This window comes from Stegostoma tigrinum, chromosome 5, assembly GCF_030684315.1.
Source record: "Stegostoma tigrinum isolate sSteTig4 chromosome 5, sSteTig4.hap1, whole genome shotgun sequence".
NCBI lineage: Eukaryota > Metazoa > Chordata > Chondrichthyes > Orectolobiformes > Stegostomatidae > Stegostoma > Stegostoma tigrinum.
The window spans coordinates 60,651,033-60,669,708 of NC_081358.1; the positions used below are offsets into that span (position 1 = coordinate 60,651,033).

Below are 18,676 nucleotides of genomic sequence, written 5' to 3' on the forward strand. Positions count from 1 at the left end.
AAGTTAGAATATTTTAACCTGCAATAATGAGACTTTTCCATGCATCTCAAATTTAAATTTGAAATTGAGATTTATCAATCTAACAACATCAAAAAAAATTTTCCCCATACCTTAGCTCCTGACCATATATAGCCTTAAGCCAGAAATTCCACATTCATCTGCAAGTAATTTGCTAATTTCAAGTTTATCCGGTTCCTAAATAAAAACTGAAACAACTGCAGATGCTGTAAATCAGGAATAAAGGTGACCCTTTCTTCCAGATCCAAAATGTTAACGTTGATTTTTTTTTTTCTTCATAGATGCTGCCAGACCCGCTGAGCTTTTCCAGCAACTTCTGTTTTTATCAATTTCCTGGTTAATTTAGCGCTCCTTTGTTGACAGTTGACATCGTCCTCTTTTTGTAGTCCCCCGGCTCTTTCTCTACACCGTTGCAGACTTCCCCGACCCAACCCCATCACACTCCACTTTCTTCCTCTCTCATCCTCCTTTGCAGCCTCTCTCTCTTTTCCTCCTGTGCAGCCTTTTACTTTCTCCACCTAAATGGAACAACCCTCTCTCGCCACCTCTATATGCGGTCATCCTCCATTATTTCTCTCTGCTGCAACTGTTCCTCTGCCCTACCATGCAACCCCCTTCTGAGTTTCAGAGAAATAAATGCACTAGCTGAGGCTGCTGAGGTGATTGTCAATCAAGCAACAGTAAGGGCTTTGGCAGAGTTTCAGGGGTTAGAGAACTTCTCTGAGAGGCAAGGAAGTTTATGTTCCATGCAGCTGCCGTCACTCTCCCAAGACAACACTTTTGCAATTCACTGGATTTTTTGGAGAACAGGTTGATGGGCTAGTGTGGGGTCTGTGAAGATCCTTTGAACCTTGTATCCATTGCCATTGCATCTATTGCCGTAATAGCAGCCATCAACTTCTACTAGAACATTCACAGTTTTGATACAAGTTTTTTTTCACAAAGCTGAAATTTTGGCAATCAGCTGTCACACTGTGTGTGTTTCATGGTATTCTGATAAAGTGACCATTTGTTCCACATTAAAAAGGATAAGCTCCAAACAAAAACTGGAAGTTACCTGTTCTTAGGTATAAAAGAGGTACAATGATAAATATTTGAGAAGGATTTGTCCAATCTCCTGTCCATAAAATGAAAGAATTAATCAGACAACAGAAAGAGAAGACAGAAGAGTACAGCAAAAGAAAACTCAGTCACAGTACAAGTGGAATTTCCTGATATGCTCAGAAGGAATTCTTAGTTCCTGTACAGTGCAATATGACAAAAAAAGGAACTCCAAACTTCCCAAGAAGGCCTACATTTGTGCTTCATTTTTGCTCCTGCAGTTGACATGCGGTACTTCCAAATAGTGCCTCTGGACCATGATAAACAACAGGAAATTCAAAAATTGTGGGTCTGTACTTAGCATTATTCGCCTTTATCAGCAATCACTGCAAATTGCTGTAAGTATCAACTCATCAGATAAAGAATGAAAGACTATTATTTGTGACAGCACTGTATTAATAACTGTGCACAAAGAATGGAAGAAATTGGCATTCATGCACACCTATTACTTTGAAGGAGTTACTGAATCTACATCAATTAAGCCTTAATTTAGCAATAGCTTTCTCAGATCTGAAGAGAGGTTTCTAGTTGGAACAAAAGAGACCAGCTTGTTATTATAATGTAATTTACAGTACAATTGAAAATTAAACTTGCACTTGACAACTCACCAATTTCACATCTACTGCCACATTTTTATAAAAGCTGTATTCCTTCTTTAGTTCTTCATAAGCCATAAATTGGAGAGCACCGTGTGATGTACCAAAAAGGCCAGGCACAAATCCCTGAAGAAAATGAGAGGCACATAGTTCAAACACAGTATCTCAGTTTATGTATAATTAGCTTCAAATAACCAAGACATGGACAAACAGTAAAGAACATCTAAATAAAAACAAGTACTCCCACATGTGGCCCATATGAAGGTGGAGAAAGATAGCTGCAGAGTAGCAGAGCTGAGCGCAGGCTTCGTCTCCTCCTGTCTGCTATCTTTTTTGTCTTTTTACTTTTTCTTCTTTTTTCTTTAAAGCCTGGAGAGTGGCAGGTAGAGAAGATGTGTTGCAGCACAACATGACAAGCCAGACACAGCTCCAACCCAGCCCAGGGTCTCCCAGCAAGCAAGGAGCAGGTAGGGTTCGGGCTCAGCCATCCTGCTTCAGGCTGGCCGCATTCTTTTCCTCTCTCTCCCTCCTTTTCGTCTTTTTTTTTTCTTTTTCTTTTCTTCATCTTCTTGATGTCGCAGGGAAACCAGAGTGGTATTGGTGAGGACTCCTGAATTTGCAGGCTGGATGTTTGAACTCCCGGAATGGCATTGGGGTGTCTGCATGGACTCCTAGCATTGTAGATCCTATGCATGGATTCCTGGAATGGCAACGAGACGTCAGCTGCAGCCATGGTGAAGTGGGGACTTGTAGCTGCAGTATGCCTGAAGCATGGATTCTTGGCAGTGTGGTAAGTCATTGATCATGGTGGTATTGGCGGCTCAAATGGGGATTCCTGGCCGCGGTAGACTTGGAGCACGGATACTTTGTGGCGGCGGCAGCTTGTCAACTGTAGCGATGTGGCTCAAGGTGGGGAACTCCTGGTTGCAGCAGGTGTGGAGTGGGGACCTCGCAGAAGCCTGCAGCCATGTTCTGGGACTCCTGTCAATGTAGATATGCGCTATTTGAGTACTTTCTTTTATTCTTCTTGTACCTCAAAATGGCACCGGACTGTGGCAACAGGACACCTTTCACTGTATCTCCCCAGATACATGTGACAATAAATAAATTGTTCAACTGTTTGTTTGATCGGAACTGCTGATATTGGAAATGTGAAACAAAATAGGAAGTGTCGGAGAAACTCAGCTGGTCCGGCAGCATCTGTAGATTGATGGGCAGCATGGTGAAATAAACATGGCATCAAAATTGGCTAAAAAGTGAAGTATAGCAGGAATGACTCAGCCAAGACAGACACAAGAGACAGAGATAGTAAGAACTGTTGATGCTGGAGTCAGAGATAACACAGTGTGGAGCTGGAGGAACACAGGCCAGGCAGCATCAGAGGAGCAGGAATGTTGACATTTTGGTTCGGGACCCTCCTTCAGAAATTGGGGAGGGGGGAAGGAAGCTCAGAAATAATTAGAGGATCTACACTGGTGAGACCAAGCGGAGGCTTGGAGACTGCTTTGTAGAGCACCTGCGTTCTGTCTGCAACAAACACCACCAGTTTCTGGTTGCGAACCATTTCAACTTCCCCTCCCACTCCCTGGGCGACATGTCCATCCTGGGCCTCCTCCAGCATCACAATGACGCCACTTGGCAACTGAGGGAGCAGCACCTGATATTCCACGTTGACAGCCTCCAGCCCAATGGCCTAAACGTGGACTATCAAAGTTTCAAAATCTCCCCAACCCCAGGCTCATCCTATGACCAACCTTCCCTTTCATTCCTGTCTCCTTGACCTGTTCGTCTTCTCTCCACCATATCTGCTCCTCCCACCTCACTGACCAATCCCTACCTCTGCCTACCTGCACTCACCTATCACCATCCCACCAACCTTCCCCAGACCCACCTTCCCCTCTTTCTACTTCGTTCTGAGCTTCCTTCCCCCTACCCCATTTCTGAACACATGAAAAAGTTGCCCCTTAGGTCCCTTTTAAATCTTTCCCCTCTCACCTGAAACCTATGTCCTCTAGTTTTAGACTCCTACACCTCAAGGAAAAGACTTTGTCGATTTGCTCCATCCATGCCCCTCATGATTTTATAAATCTCTAAATGGTCAGGCCTCAGCCTTCAACACTCCAGGGAAATAGCCTCAGCCTATTCAGCCTCTTCCTATAGCTCAAACCCTCCAACTCTGGCAACATTCTTGTAAACCTTTTCTGAACCCTTTCAAGATTCACAATATTCTTCCTATAGCAGGGTGACCAGAAATGAATTCAGTTTTCCAAAAGTGGCCTAACTAATGTCCTCTATAGCCACAATTTGACCTCCCAACTCCTTTACTCAAAGCACTGTCTAACAAAGGTAAGCATACTAAATGCCGTCTTCACTCCCCTATCTACCTACAACTACATTTTCAAGGAACTATAAGCCTGAACTCCAAGGTCTCTTTGTTCAGCAACATTCCATAAGACCTTAGCATTAACTATAAATCCTGTCCTGATTTGCCTTTCCTAGATGCAGCAGCTCATATTTATCTAACTTAAACTCCATCTGCCACTCCTCGGCCCGTTGGCCTATCTGATCAAGATCCCACTGAACTTGGAGATAACTTTTCTCTCCGTTCACAACACCTCCAATTTTGCTGTCATTTGCAAACTTAGTAACCATATCTTCTATGTTGATATCCAAATTACTTATATACACAACCCAACACCGATCCTTGTGGCACACCACTAGTCATAGGTCTCCAGTCTGAAAAGCAACCTACCACCACTACCCAAGATAACAAAGTGTTGGGCTGGATGAACACAGCAGGCTAAGCAGCATGTCAGGAGCACAAAAGCTGACGTTTCGGGCCTAGACCTTGATGAAGGGTCTAGGCCTGAAACGTCAGCTTTTGTGCTCCTGAGATGCTGCTTGGCCTGCTGTGTTCATCCAGCCCCACACTTTGTTATCTAGGATCCTCCAGCATCTGCAGTTCCCATTACCTCTCTCCACCACCACTACCCTCTGTCTTCTACCTTCGAGGTAGTTCTGTATCCAAATGGCTAGATCTCCATGTATTCCATGTGATCTAACCTTGCTAACCAGTCTACCATGTGGAACCTTGTCAAATGCCTTACTGAAGTCCATTTTGATTACATCCACCGCTCTGTCCTCATTAATCCTCTTTGTTATTTCTTCAATAAACTCAATCAAGTTAGTGAGACACGACTTCCCACGCACAAAGCCATGTTGACTATCCCTAACCAGTCTTTGCCTTTCCAAATGCATGTAAATCCTGTCCCTCAGGATTCCCTCCAACAAATTGCCCACCACCAATGTCAGGCTCACTGGTGTAGTTCCCTGGTTTTTCCTTAGCACTTTTCTTAAATAGTGGCACATTAGCAAACCTCCAGTCTTTGGAATTTCACTTGCGGCTATCGATGATACAAATATCTCAGCTAGGGGCCCAGCAATCACTTCTTTATCTTCTCAGAGTTCGAGAGTACACCTGATCAGGTCCCGGGGATTTATCCTCCTTTATGCGCTTTAAGATGTCCAGCACCTACTCCACTGTAATATGGACATTTTTCAAGATGTTGCTATTTATTTCCCCACAATTTATATCTGTCATATCCTGTTCCACAGTAATCACTGATGCAAAATACTCATTTAGCATTTCTCTCGCAGTTCCACACTTAGGCTGCCCTGCTGATCTTTAAGGGGCCCTATTTTCTCGCAAGTAATTTAACTAGTTTTATTGTTTTTTTTTAATTTATACATTACCTCTGTTTATCCATCTTCTGTGTGCACGGGGCTGAAAACAAATTGTATTGGCTTTGAACGTATACATCAATTAGATTACTTTGTTTAATTTTGCTCTGCAAAAGTTATTGTATTATTCATAAATTTCTAAGCTCTTTGTTGAAACAACAATCTGGTATTAGGAATCGATTATTCATAGTTTGGGACTGGTTGTTGGGATCTTTGGAGTCAATTTTGAAGGTCTTTGAAGTTTTTAATTTTGATAAGATTAGATTACCTACAGCGCTGTCAAACCAGGAAATGTAAGAATGTTTAATTCAGTCAAATTCTTTGTGCAAAGTGAAATACAGAGAAGAAAATGAAATAATATTACAAAAGACCAAAGAGACAGAAAAAAAATGTTTCTTTTACAACTTTAAAACCGCCAACAATAATTGAAATCTGAAGAACGCAGCTCCACATTTTATACAAGTTAATCTTCCGTATCAGCGAAGGTGTTTGGTAACAATGAAGACTTATGCATGTTTTAAAAATTTACTGACACTTAAATAGGTAAGCTCTAATTTTCGCCTACAGGTGTGAGGCTAGAAATTCACAAGAGGTGAGGCAGCTTCCGAGGAGCAGGAAAGTCGACGTTTCAGCTCGAAATGTTGACTTACCTGCTCCTCAGATGCTATCTGACCAGCTGTGCTTTTCCAGTCTCACATCTATGGACTATGGCTTCCAGCATCTGCAGTCCTTATTGTCTCCACACTCTAACCATTGCTGTGTTTAATATGTACAACAAATAGAAGGCTTTCCAAGTTTTGACTGCTGAGCCTCTCAGTGAGATACAGGCACAGCACAACTTGGAGGAGGATTGGGACAACTTAGATGCCAACTTCCTTTTTTCTGTGTTTTACTGTGCATGTGTAGATTCTGGTAGCTGTGGTCCAATTTATTCCTGGGTACTGGTGACTGCTAATCATCTCATGATTACTTTCATTGCAAAATCCTGGCTGGTCAACTTTACAATTTCAGGATCCAATTATTAGTTCTATTACCTCACCTTGTATAGTCCACGAACACCTTCATTCTGATATATTTTCAAAAGGGCATGCAACATGCCTCTGTACTGTTTCTTTAATGGATCGAATCCTGCATCATACTGTAGGACTAACCGAGTCTTCGTTACCCAAATTGGATTTGTAATACAGAGCGTCACTGCACCTGAAAAACACATGTACCTGTGCTGAAGGAGACAAATCAGTACAAACCTGAAAGAATTTCTGATGGAAATTAACACTTTACAAGATTAGCTTAGCTTTTCCACTTTTAATAACCTGAATGTTGTTATTCCATTCCATACTTTCTGAAAACATTTTAAGTCTAGCACAACGAACTCACATAAGGGAGTGCTGTTATGTCCGCAGAAATACTTCGAAATGCGCAAAACAATTAAAATGTCTTTCCACATTTGTGTCCATTTTGCAGTTATCACACCTCCTCTCGCAAAAACATATGAGATGCATTCCAAGAAGTGTAAGACAATAGGATTGGAAATATCATTGATAAACAGAAGTCAAGCATCAATAATAGTGGAACAATTTCCTCCTAGCTCTAATTAGAGGCTTTACAATTTACTGATTGCAAAATCTGTCCATATTTCTCTTGGGGGTAATTATGTGATACATAATCCCTGGCACACTTAGTTAAAATTCGACAGTGATCTGTTCAAATGCCAGACAAAACATCAAGCTGTGTTAGAAAGATATTAGGCATGTTTGAATCATTAAAAATAATTTTTCACTCAAAATAATTCTGAAATGTATTTTTGAGAGAATGAGGCTGGCAAAATAAAAAGAGAGCTAAAGTGAAAAGGTTGCCTTAGACAGGGAGGTGTATCCAAAAGGGCACTTTTTCATATACCACATATCAAATTACAGTGAGCAGTTGCAGAACAGAAGTATTCACATAACAGTTTAATGTAAGAATCTACTCCTTACAGTTAAATCAAAAGATGAATGCAAAAACATTAGTTGAGAAGAATATGTTTCAATATTACATTGTTCTTTGAATATTATTACTTTTTCTTTCTGGTGTTACCATTTTAATCAGAATACAATAAGCTATTTTCTGACAGATCAGCTTCAAATTATTTTTAGAACACATACAGAAAACATCAGAATCATCAACCCAAATGTTGCAGTTGTGATAATGGCAAATCTGACTGCATTTCCACCATTACCCTGTAGAACTGACAACTCTGGCATCCGTATGAGCTGTGATTTGTGGAAATCAGAAGTTGCTGTCAGTGATTCCCTGTACACCTACAAGGCGCACAGTTGCAGCACACGCGAAAGGCAAACTTGAACTGATGAGACCTTTATAAAATTGACATGCTAAAAGGAAATTGATAAGTCCCGTTGATTAATGAAGACATGGAAATATCAGCTTTTGCAATATCAGATGGGCCTTATTAATGAAAATTCATACTAATTAGAATGAAAAATGCACCAGCAAAATTCCATAATGAATCAACAATGTAACTGCACAGTTTATATCAATAACTTGGTTGCATTCCACCAAATCTGGGAGAAACATTCATGCCACTTAACTGAACTGTTTGGTCAGCTACAAAGAACCAAGATAGTTATAAATCTGTCAGAAATGTAGCATATAGAAAAGTGAAATTAAGAGATACTTTGGATTTTTCCCATGACTGGGACAAACATACAAAATATATTGCTATGATTGCAACTTATCCAAATTTCAGTACCATAAAAACCAAAAGAACTGCAGATGTTGTAAATCAGGAACAAAAACAAAGTTGTTGGAAAAGCTCCGTGAATCTGGCAGCATCTGTGGAGAGTTTTTGAGAGAATGAGGCTTGCAAAATAAAAAGAGAGCTAAAGTGAAAGGGTTGAAAACAGGGTTAACGTTTCGGGTCTGGTGACCCTTGCCCAGAACTCAGTTTTTGTAGAAATCCCTTAATCTTAGCTGATATCCCCTCTTGGCCTTTCAGATTTCTTTCTTAAGAATGCCCCTACACTCTTTATATTGATTACGAGATTCAATTGAACCAAGTTTCTGAAATAAGATTCTTATATTTCCGACTAGAACATGAATATCTTTATTCATCCATTGTTCGTTAATTTTACCAGACTTACCCTTCACTTTATCAGGAATACGATGCCACTGAACTCTCATCACACTCTTGAAAGCTTCCCACTTGTCAGGCATTCTCTTACCTACAAACAATCTACTCCAATCAACTTTTGCAAGTTCCTGTCTCATACCATTAACATTTGCCATACCCCAATTAAAAACTAATTTTTATGGAAGGTTCATCCTTTTCCATAACCATTTTAAAACTAATATAATAAAATTGCGAGACCCAAAATGTTCCCCCACTTTTACTTTAGGCATCTGCCCTGCCTTATTGCCCAAAGGAAGGTCTAGTTTTGCTCTTTCTCTGGTAGGAGCATCCACTTTGACAAACGCTTCACCATCCAAACCTTTAACACTATGGTAGCCCCAGAGCAATTGAGGATTTATTTTAGTTTATGAAACCCAGAGACTCAAATTTGACACCGAAAGACTCTGCATCAATACCAGTTACATATTTATGAATTAATGTCCTATTGAAACATCAATTTGTAACTTTATTTCTGTCCCTTAGCCAAACCAGTTTAATTTTTTTCAACTACTTACCAGCTTCAGCAGCTGAGATAAGGTGTTGAGTAGCGCTAAGTTGTTCTGGATGACCATTCTGTTTGTAGGCTTTGATGGCATTATAACTGAAAGTAACATATCGATGTTTAGCAATTCAGTAGCGACTGCCAACACAGAGAACATTACTATTATTACAGATATTGAAAATGCTCCTATATTACTAACCTACACAGTTTTAAGAAAACAAGGACTACTGGAGTAACTTTCACTGCAAGAACCAAATTACTCATTTATCCTTTACTTTGATTAAAGCTGAGGAAAAAAAAGATTAGAAGTTGTTCGACAGCAGCAATTATCAATTGCGCACATGAGCAGAACCTAAAGCATTAAAGACTCTAGGTTCTATGCAAGAGATTCTGAGACTTCTTTCTATTCATTTGGCATTTTTATCTAATCATTCAACTGCAATGAATCTTGTTATGGGGCCTCAATCTCACAGTATAATATAGCACTACTAGCAGATACACTGAACTACGGCTTGGACAACACAGTGACACATTGAAACTGCTGAAACTGTGTGGCTTAGAATATCAGATTCAACTTTGTGAGCTGGACAATGAACACATGGGAAGATTACACCCAGGCAAGAATCCTGACAAGTGGTTGGTCCTGCTGTGGAAAGGGGTTTTTTTTGGCATGATATTAAGATTTGTAATATTTTCCTGTGTGGTTGAATTCTATTAAACTGTGATTACAATAAGGTCTATACAATGGCATTAATGAGGAACGAAACAGCATTGTGATGAGACAGACACTTATTTTAGTGAAGAGTGATAAACTCTTAATGATGAAAAATAAGAAACAATAAGATAGAAAATTAAAAAAATATAGTTTGCTGGACATAACGTAAATGATAGTTTTATGTACACCAGAGACACAAGATGTTACTGCAGCAATTCAGGCTGTAAGCGAATAAGCCATAGTCAGATTTATTTGTCACTTATTCTGATCACTTTTTAGAAAGAACAAGACTCGCACTTTTCATAGCCAACAGACATCTGAATTTGTTTCAGTCAATGAAGTACTTTTGAAGTACAGCACACAGGATACAGGAATGATCACCTCCACCCACACTTTACTGCTCTTCTTCAACATAGTGCCACAGAATCTTTTAGAAGCACCTGAAAGTTCAGGCCATGCCTCAACTAAAGACTTCATCTGAATGATGGCAACTTTGACAGTGCAGCAGTCCTGAGGGAATGCACTGGAGTGTCAGACTTAGATTTTCATTTCTGTGTTCAAATCCTGAAGTGACTGACATTTCAATCAGGGACCTTACAACTTGCAGGCACAAACAAATATGCTGGATATCTGTGTATATATTTAAAATTTACGGCCCAGATCTGCATTGTGCTGCTTACAGAACACAGCTGCATCTCAGTGGCAAGGTGCCGACTGTTGGCCAGGAATTTCTTCATAGGCAAGAAAAACTTTTCAGAAGGATCTTAGGACATCCTCACATCCTCCTAGCATCAAATTAACAGGTGGGTTGTAGGAGCATACAAATAGGTCATCCAACCTTTTTTCCATAGAAGCAGCCATTTTTTTTGTATTATTTATTCAAGTGATATGGGTATTGCTGGCTAAGTATATTATCATGGAGAAGATGTTGAGCTGTCTTCTTGAACCACTGCAGTCTTTTGGATGTAATACAGTCACGACGCTGTTCAAGCATGGAGTTCCAAAATTTTAACAAAACAATGATAATATAGTTATGTCAGGATGGTATGCTGCTCAGAGGTGGCTTAGTCCACACGTATCTGCTCCCTAGTCCTTCTAATGGTATATGATGGTACTAAAGGAAGTGGCCCTGAACTACTGGATGCACTGATGGTCATCTTGCAAAACGCTACACCACAAGGGCTGCACCATTTGTGGAGGTTGGGATGGTCTTCAAACAGTCAATGCAGACTCAGTGGGCTGAATAATTTTGTTCTGTGCTACATGGATTCTATGAATTCTAGCTGAATCTAGTTAAAGTAATATATCTAGTACTTACAAGAAGAAGTATAATCCCCAAGATAAACCTGCACCCCAGACATTTGGGGTTACTCCTTGGTAAAGGCCTCTAATTCCTTCCTGTTTCCAGATACTTCTGAAACAATGTACAATTCCGTTGTATTTTGGCCTCATCTGCAACCCATCACTCACTGCAAGAGAGAAAAAAAAACACATTTCCATGTTCAAGTAACTTACATTTCCAGGTTAAATATTATGGATTAATTCTTCTTGATCAAACTACTGAACTTTTCTAATATAATGAATGGCAACTTACAGCCCTCAGGTAGAACTCACAAATATCCATCATTCAGTTAAACAGGTCTATCGCAGTGACAGGAGTTAACCACTCTAAATATGTTGACATGTTGGTCACAGCACCCTCTTTCTCTGTGAATTATGACCTTGCACATTCCAATAATTCCTTGACCAATACCACCGGGAACTGCTTGGTCAATCATAGTGGTTAAGTCTGATTAGATGCCAAGCAAAATGCAGTGCAAAAATCCACAAAATCCAGAAAGACAGGAGAAAACATTTCTCACTTGCTGTGAAGGTGAAAGAAGGCTGCAAAACAACAGTGGGTTCTGGTCATCATGGTTTGATATGTCACCAAAATCTGGCACCCATCAATTATTTTTTACCACAAAAATAGCAATTCCACAGAATGATTACCAGCCAGAAATGGGGACAGTTTGACATCACCAAAACTGGATAGTGAACCTATCAAAATCAGGTGGACAATGATACTGCCCCAAGGTCCCAACATTAAATGATGTCATGCACAGGCTACTATCAAGGTCCATCTGCCAAATCTGCGATGATTAAGAATTGCAGGCAGAGAAAGGGCTGCGAAACCAAAGTCCCTCATCCACAATCTGCACCAACAGGACAGATGCATGAACGCCACTGGGATGTCAGTTTTGGGAAACAAGTGTTGTTTGGCAGCAGTAACTGTAACTGAGTCATTTTCTTTGAGATAGCCACCAGTTACCCAAAGTGGCGGGGGAGCAAGGAAGAATGCCTGAAAATAGGAAGCCCCACTTTTTCCTGATTAGGGAACTGCACCGAATGGGATCATTACATTTTCAGCCAAAGAAACTTCAAACTTTCTAACCTGGAACATTGGAATGGTCACAGAAAATGTTAAGAGTAACCATCCCAAAAGAAGACCAGCAATCCTTTCCCACGAATTGTCAAGATTCCAAATTCTTCCTGAGCAGCTGAGGAGCAAGAAAGGAGGAAAATCACCTGGAAAGATTAACAGCAAGCCTCACATCCACAGAACTGGTTGCCTTCAGATTAGGATCTTCCCCACTGTGTCCTTATTGTACAAATGAAAATGTCATGAAATGCGACCTTTAGCTCTGACATTGTCAATATTTTACCACCACGTGCTTATGACTAGACCTTTGACCAACAAAGATGTTACTGTTATTATAATTAATACCCTCTTCTACCAGAACAGAGGAAAACAAAAACACATAGGGCTGTCAAAACTCCATGGTCTCATTCTGTGGATTCAGAGTGAAAAAGAATGCTTACCCCACCTTCCCCAATTTCTGGAATGATGTAGTTGTAATTATCTTCAAGAAGGGCAGGAAACGATGCTGGGGAAACTAACAAGATGTTTTCTTCTTGTCCACAGCAGGGAATTCCTGACAAGCAATCTCCTGAAATATGTACTTCCAGGAGGTGAAGAAATACTTCCAGAGAGGAAAGTTATGTTTTGGAGGTGATGGGGTTCATAAGCACTGGCTGAAAAATTGGCAACACTCAATCTGCCTCTTCATAGAGGGCCTGCTGTATGGCATACTAATGAGGCAGTTGAGAGATCAACAGCAGGCTTTCAACAAGAGGATCCCAGTGGCTACCAAAGGCTGCTGCTCTCCACCACAGAGAAGGCAATGACTGCTGCAGAAACAATTCTCACTCGAGATGTGGAACCAGAAGTGATGGTGGAAACAGTTTTGTAGGAGAGGGTGCTCTATTCATTCTCAACTCCAAACCCCCACCCAAACGTCCAGGAGAATTCAATCAGGGTAAAGCTGCTCCCCTGTGTGGAAGTGTCAGATCTGTGAGAAGTTGGTTTGTCAATCACAGATGGTTTCTCCCAGACTTGACATTGATAGGCTCAACTGCATTATATCGAGTGATCTATTAGCATCAAAAACAGAAGAGAAACAGCTTACTATTGGAAGTGGTTCAGGAAAGTGAGAGTTGCCTCTTCACCCATTCGCGCCAGGGTGCATCTCAAGTACACCTGCCACACAAGCACAAGTAACAAATCCAGACTTTCCATTATGGTGGTTTGAGATGGCTGGTGTGGGGGAGAATCTGAGCCAAGTTGCATTTTAGTCTCTCATTAGCAATCAGGCAAACCATCCTCCCACTTGTGAGATAACAAGGTGTACAGCTGGATGAACACAGCAGGCCAAGCAGGAAAGCTGATGTTTCCGGCCTAGACCCTTCCTCCCACTTGTGGGTTGGTACGTTCAGCTAAGCTGCCATTCACTGAGGCCAGAAGAAGTTCCACTGCAGGTGTGTGCAGTGTGATGGCTGCACCTTCCATCTTAGTGGATAATGCTGCTCTAACAGTTTTTATTGATCCCCTTCATTTCCTCTATCCCTGCCGACTTTTATTTATACAACTATGTTAAAGAAAATTGGCCATTTGAGCTTCATGTTAATTTTTTTTCCTCCTCAATTGAGTTTCTATGTTATTTTCTTTCTGCAAAAATGAAAAATCAATAAATTGCAGGACAGTTTATTTTTGGGAGTGATGGTCAAGTAGGTTATGCATCTTCGTGTGAGAATCTTCCAGTCTGCCAGAAACTACTTGACTGACATACATATACTTAGTTCTTTCCAATAAATTTAAGGTTCACATTTACAGACAAAAATACAAAGAGAGTGTCGTTTCTCATTTCCTGGTCTTTTCCTGAAGTCTAACAATCCAAATTTTTCCCTCATGCTTTTGTGGGATATGAGTGTCACTAGGCCAGAATATATTGCCTTTATACTGCCAATTGGTCTAGCTGCCATTAGGCCAGCTCTCTATTCCAGATTTTATGGTCTTTAAATTTCATAATTTGCTGTGGTACAATTCAAACCCTTTTTTTAAAAATGCATTCACAAGATGTGGGGTTGAATGGCCAGGCCGGCATTTATTGCTCACCCCTAATTGTCCAGAAGCCAAAGAGTCAACATATTACTCTGTCCCTAGACTCACTTGTACCTGGGTCTCTGGATTAACAGTCTAGCAATAATACCATTAGGCCATTGCCTCCCATGAAACATAAGCGTACTGTGCCAGTATGGTGACATTACCACAGTACCATCACTTTCGTTGTAATGCCAAAACACAAAGAGTAAAAACCAAATTGCACTCCCTCTTGGCTTTTTTATGCATTGTATAATTTGAAAACAGTGAAAATTTTTGTTTTGGGAATGAACATTGCAGATTTATTTCCAACAAATCAGCAAAAACAACTGACTTGTAGATTCTAAATTACAAGGCACATCTTATTTGGTAAATAATTGTTATTTGTGCTATCTTATCTATGGGAAATCCCAAACAAAAACCCAAATAGGGAAGTAAAGTAAAGAACTGTGGATGCTGGAAATCTGAATCAAACACAAAAATCACTGGAGAAACTCAGGAGGTCTGGTAGCATCTTTGGAAATAAAGAGTTAATATTGAACTCAGTGACCATTCTGAAGTCACAGACTTTCTCCAGCAATTTCTGTTTTTGGTCCAAATAGGAAGGCAATATTGCTACATAATGGCATCAGCTAATACTGTAACTGAAACTGAAGAAGCAACCTGAGAAAATGTTAAGGAGAGTTCTCAAAAACAATTTTGACCCTGCTTCTGACAGATTGCATTCATCTCTGGTGTCAGTATTGTGTTAAGTAACACATAGACGGAAAACACTTTAACCTCAGTTACTCCATGTGAAACTAAACTGACCACTGTAGATGTACATTACCACAGTTTCCAAATGACTAGTGTCATTAACTACTACACCAATTTGTGAGCCACTCTCAATCTCTTTGAACTTTACCTGTCCTTGAACGTTGTCAGATCAAAACTCAAGTATCAACCAACGAAATCAAGTATCAACCAAATGTCTTACCTCCTGTCAATCTTGAAGAAGCTCTAAAATACATCAAGCACTTGTCATACCTTAGCAGCCATCTCTCAAGAAGGCCACTGTTGATGAGGAGATCAAACATAAGATCAGCTGTGTCACCTCAGCCTTCCGCAAACTGTGCCAGCAAATGTTCGCTAAGAAAGATCACCGCAAGAGATCCTAGTGTGCAGAGCAGTTATCCTCACCACATCCCTGTACTACTGTGACACCTAGACTGTACATTAAGAGCTAGGAAGAACTTTCACTCTGCTGTATCCTTCAGGTTCAATGAAAACCACTATAAACAGTGCCCTTGAAATCAACTCCACAGCATTGAGGCTCAACGCCTGCAAAATCAAGTTAGTGGACTGGATACCATATGTGAATAAACAAAACCACATTTCTTTCAATTCTCAAATGACCAAGAATCCAAATATGCCTTAAAATCATCCTAAAGTACGAATTCATCGACATTAATGACTACGAGGAAGGAGCTTGCTACCAATCATTCAAAGTGACCCGAGGGTTCGCCCGGCAATGACCCGGGTGCAGTAATATCCTCAACCCATCCCCCATCCCCTAACCCCGGACCCCCACTCCCCCGGCCCATTTTCAGGCCCACAAACTCAACCAGCCAGGCTGCCTTATTCTCACTCTTTCACCACGCTGGCACATATCGCCACCCTGGACTGGCTAACACCTCGGCCACCACTGATTGTGAGTGTCAGAATGTCCGCTGATTATAATCCCTCTCTGTTTTAACCAGACATTGTGGGTGACACACAGTGACATTCAGAACACCTCTTACCTGCGAATCTGATCTTGACCAGATCGAGCGGGTGCAACACCAGCGTGGAGATTACCCCACCGCTGACACCGGCCGCCAGGTTCTCATACTTCACCAGCTCCAAGAACCTGAGCAGCGCGGCTGTCCAGCTCAGCTCAGCTTTGGGAGCCTGGCCGGCTCCGGAGGACATTCCTCTTCTCAGCGATCAATGGGCACCCCTTGGCGCCAGACAACGAACGGCACCGATAGACGGGAAAACAACCGCCACGCACGCGCCTCAGAGGGCAAAGGTCAGGGCGCCGCTATCGCTCCGCCCCCTGCATTAACGTTTTCGCGGCGGGGCCTGGTGATTCGTGTTCTCACAAATGGACAGAGGTCATGGCCAAATTTGAAAGCGAGTTTTGATGAGATTTACATAGACGCTGGTGGTGGGCTAGACTGGAATTGGCTTTCCACGCGATGAAGGTGAAGATCTTGTCTCGCAATCCGGACGATTACGTTCGAGAAACGAAGAATGACATTCAGAGAGGTAAGTCGGAGGGAGGCCGGGTTCCTTATTCACATTACTACAGCAACCCTGGGCCTAGCCAGCCAGCGGCCATGTGTTTGGGAGTACGTGTTCGGCTGCGCAGACTGGATAGCTGTAGTGTGTTGCTGGACAGAGTTGCATTAGTGAAGGCAAGTTGAATTTTAGGCTCCTGGAAAGTACGTAGGATCATAGAGTTCTAGAAATACATATCACGGAAACAGACCCTGGGTTCCGAGTCGTCGATGCCGACCAGATATCGTAAATTAATTTAGTCCTATTTGCCAGCATTTGGCCCATATCTATCCAAAACCTTCCGATTCATGTACCCGTCCAAATGCCTTTCAAATGCTGAAATAGTACCAGCCTCCTCCATTTTCTGTGGCAGCTCATTCCATACACACACCATCCTCTTACGTGGAGAAATAATTCCATTTGCGTCCCTTCTAAATCTTTTCCCCTCTCACCTTCAATCTCTGCCTTCTAGTTTTGGACTGTCCTACTGTGGGGAAAAGACCTTGACTATTCATCTTCTCTATGTCCCTTGTGATTTTATAAACTTTTATAAGGCCAGCCAGGGCTCAGCCTCCAATGGTCCAAGGAAAATAGCCCCAGTCTATTCAGCCTCTTAATCGCTCAAACCCTCTATTACTGACAATATCCGTGTAAATCTTTTCTGACCCCTTTCAAGTATCATAACGTCTTTCCTATAGCAGGGAGACCAGAACTGAACTCAGTACAAGTAGTTGTCCATTAACACAATAGTTGTGTTCTTGTGTGACTTTGCACTAAAGAAAATCGTGCTTTAGAACACTGCCATTGAAAATCATGTTATAGGGAATCACTGTGGAAAATTGCTACACCTGTACAGTAGAAAGCTGGCAATATCCAAACAATGCCCATTATTCGTCAATAGTGTTACAGTCAATTCGTGTTAACAAAATGCATGTTGTAGTAGACATAAAAGTGTGGAGCTGGATGAACACAGCAGGCCAAGCAGCATCTCAGGAGCACAAAAGCTGACGTTTCAGGCCTAGACCCTTCATCAGAGAGGGGGATGGGGAGAGGGTTCTGGAATAAATAGGGACAGGGGGAGGTGGGCCGAAGATGGAGAGGACAGTATAGGTGGGGAGGGGATAGGTCAGTCCAGGGAAGACGGACAGGTCAAGGAGGTGGGATGAGGTTAGTAGGTAGGAGATGGAGGTGTGGCTTGAGGTGGGAGGAAGGGATGGGTGAGAGGAAGAACAGGTTAGGGAGGCAGAGACAGGCTGGGCTGGTTTTGGGATGCAGTGGGGGAAGGGGACGAACTGGGCTGGTTTTGGGATGCAGTTGGGGAAGGGGAGATTTTGAAGCTGGTGAACTCCACATTGATACCATTTGGTTGCATGGTTCCCAAGCAAGTTCTAATATTCCGCTTGGGAACCCTGCAGCCCAATGGTATCAATGTGGACTTCACCAGCTTCAAAATCTCCCCTTGCCCCACTGCATCCCAAAACCAGCCCAGCCTGTCTCTGCCTCCCTAACCTGTTCTTCCTCTCACCCATCCCTTCCTCCCACCTCAAGCCGCACCTCCATTTCCTATCTACTAACCTCATCCCACCTCCTTGACCTGTCCGTCTTCCCTGGACTGACCTATCCCCTCCCCACCTATACTCTCCACCTATCTTCTCTCCGTCTTCGGTCCACCTCCCCCTCTCCCTATTTATTCCAGAACCCTCTCCCCATCCCCCTCTCTGATGAAGGGTCTAGGCATGAAACGTCAGCTTTTGTGCTCCTGAGATGCTGCTTGGCCTGCTGTGTTCATCCAGCTCCACACTTTGTTATCTTGGATTCTCCAGCATCTGCAGTTCCCATTATCTCTGCATGTTGTCGCAGAACTGCTGGTATTCCAAAAGTGGTCTAACCGATGTCTTGTACAGCTGCAACATGACATTCCAACTCGTATACTCTATGCACTGGCCAATGAAGACGCATGCTAAATGTCACCATTGCTATGCTATTGACCTGCAATTCCACTTTCTATGAACCATGCCTCTGCACCCCTAGGCTCAAGATGGAGAGCTGGATA

The 18,676-nt window shown here is 41.9% G+C and overlaps 2 protein-coding genes across 6 annotated transcripts in view; one reads left to right on the forward strand and one right to left on the reverse strand.

Moving 5' to 3' along the window:
• LOC125451508 (mitochondrial folate transporter/carrier-like) overlaps positions 1–16,373 on the reverse strand; it is a 42,207-nt gene extending 25,834 nt beyond the window's left edge. The window contains exons 1-5 of one of the 3 annotated variants that reach the window (XM_048528659.2): positions 16,104–16,373; positions 11,161–11,311; positions 9,141–9,226; positions 6,496–6,656; positions 1,728–1,841 (exon numbers count right to left, since the gene is read on the reverse strand). In XM_048528659.2, coding sequence (XP_048384616.1) covers positions 1,728–1,841; positions 6,496–6,656; positions 9,141–9,226; positions 11,161–11,311; positions 16,104–16,272 — 681 coding nt within the window. In that variant the 5' untranslated portion in view covers positions 16,273–16,373. The remainder of the gene's footprint in view (positions 1–1,727; positions 1,842–6,495; positions 6,657–9,140; positions 9,227–11,160; positions 11,312–16,103) is intronic. The other 2 variants (XM_048528657.2, XM_048528660.2) reach the window with 2 other exon arrangements.
• dcaf13 (ddb1 and cul4 associated factor 13) overlaps positions 16,361–18,676 on the forward strand; it is a 61,327-nt gene continuing 59,011 nt past the window's right edge. Inside the window, exon 1 of one of the 3 annotated variants that reach the window (XM_048528655.2) lies at positions 16,361–16,611. In XM_048528655.2, coding sequence (XP_048384612.1) covers positions 16,542–16,611 — 70 coding nt within the window. In that variant the 5' untranslated portion in view covers positions 16,361–16,541. The remainder of the gene's footprint in view (positions 16,612–18,676) is intronic. The other 2 variants (XM_048528656.2, XM_048528654.1) reach the window with 2 other exon arrangements.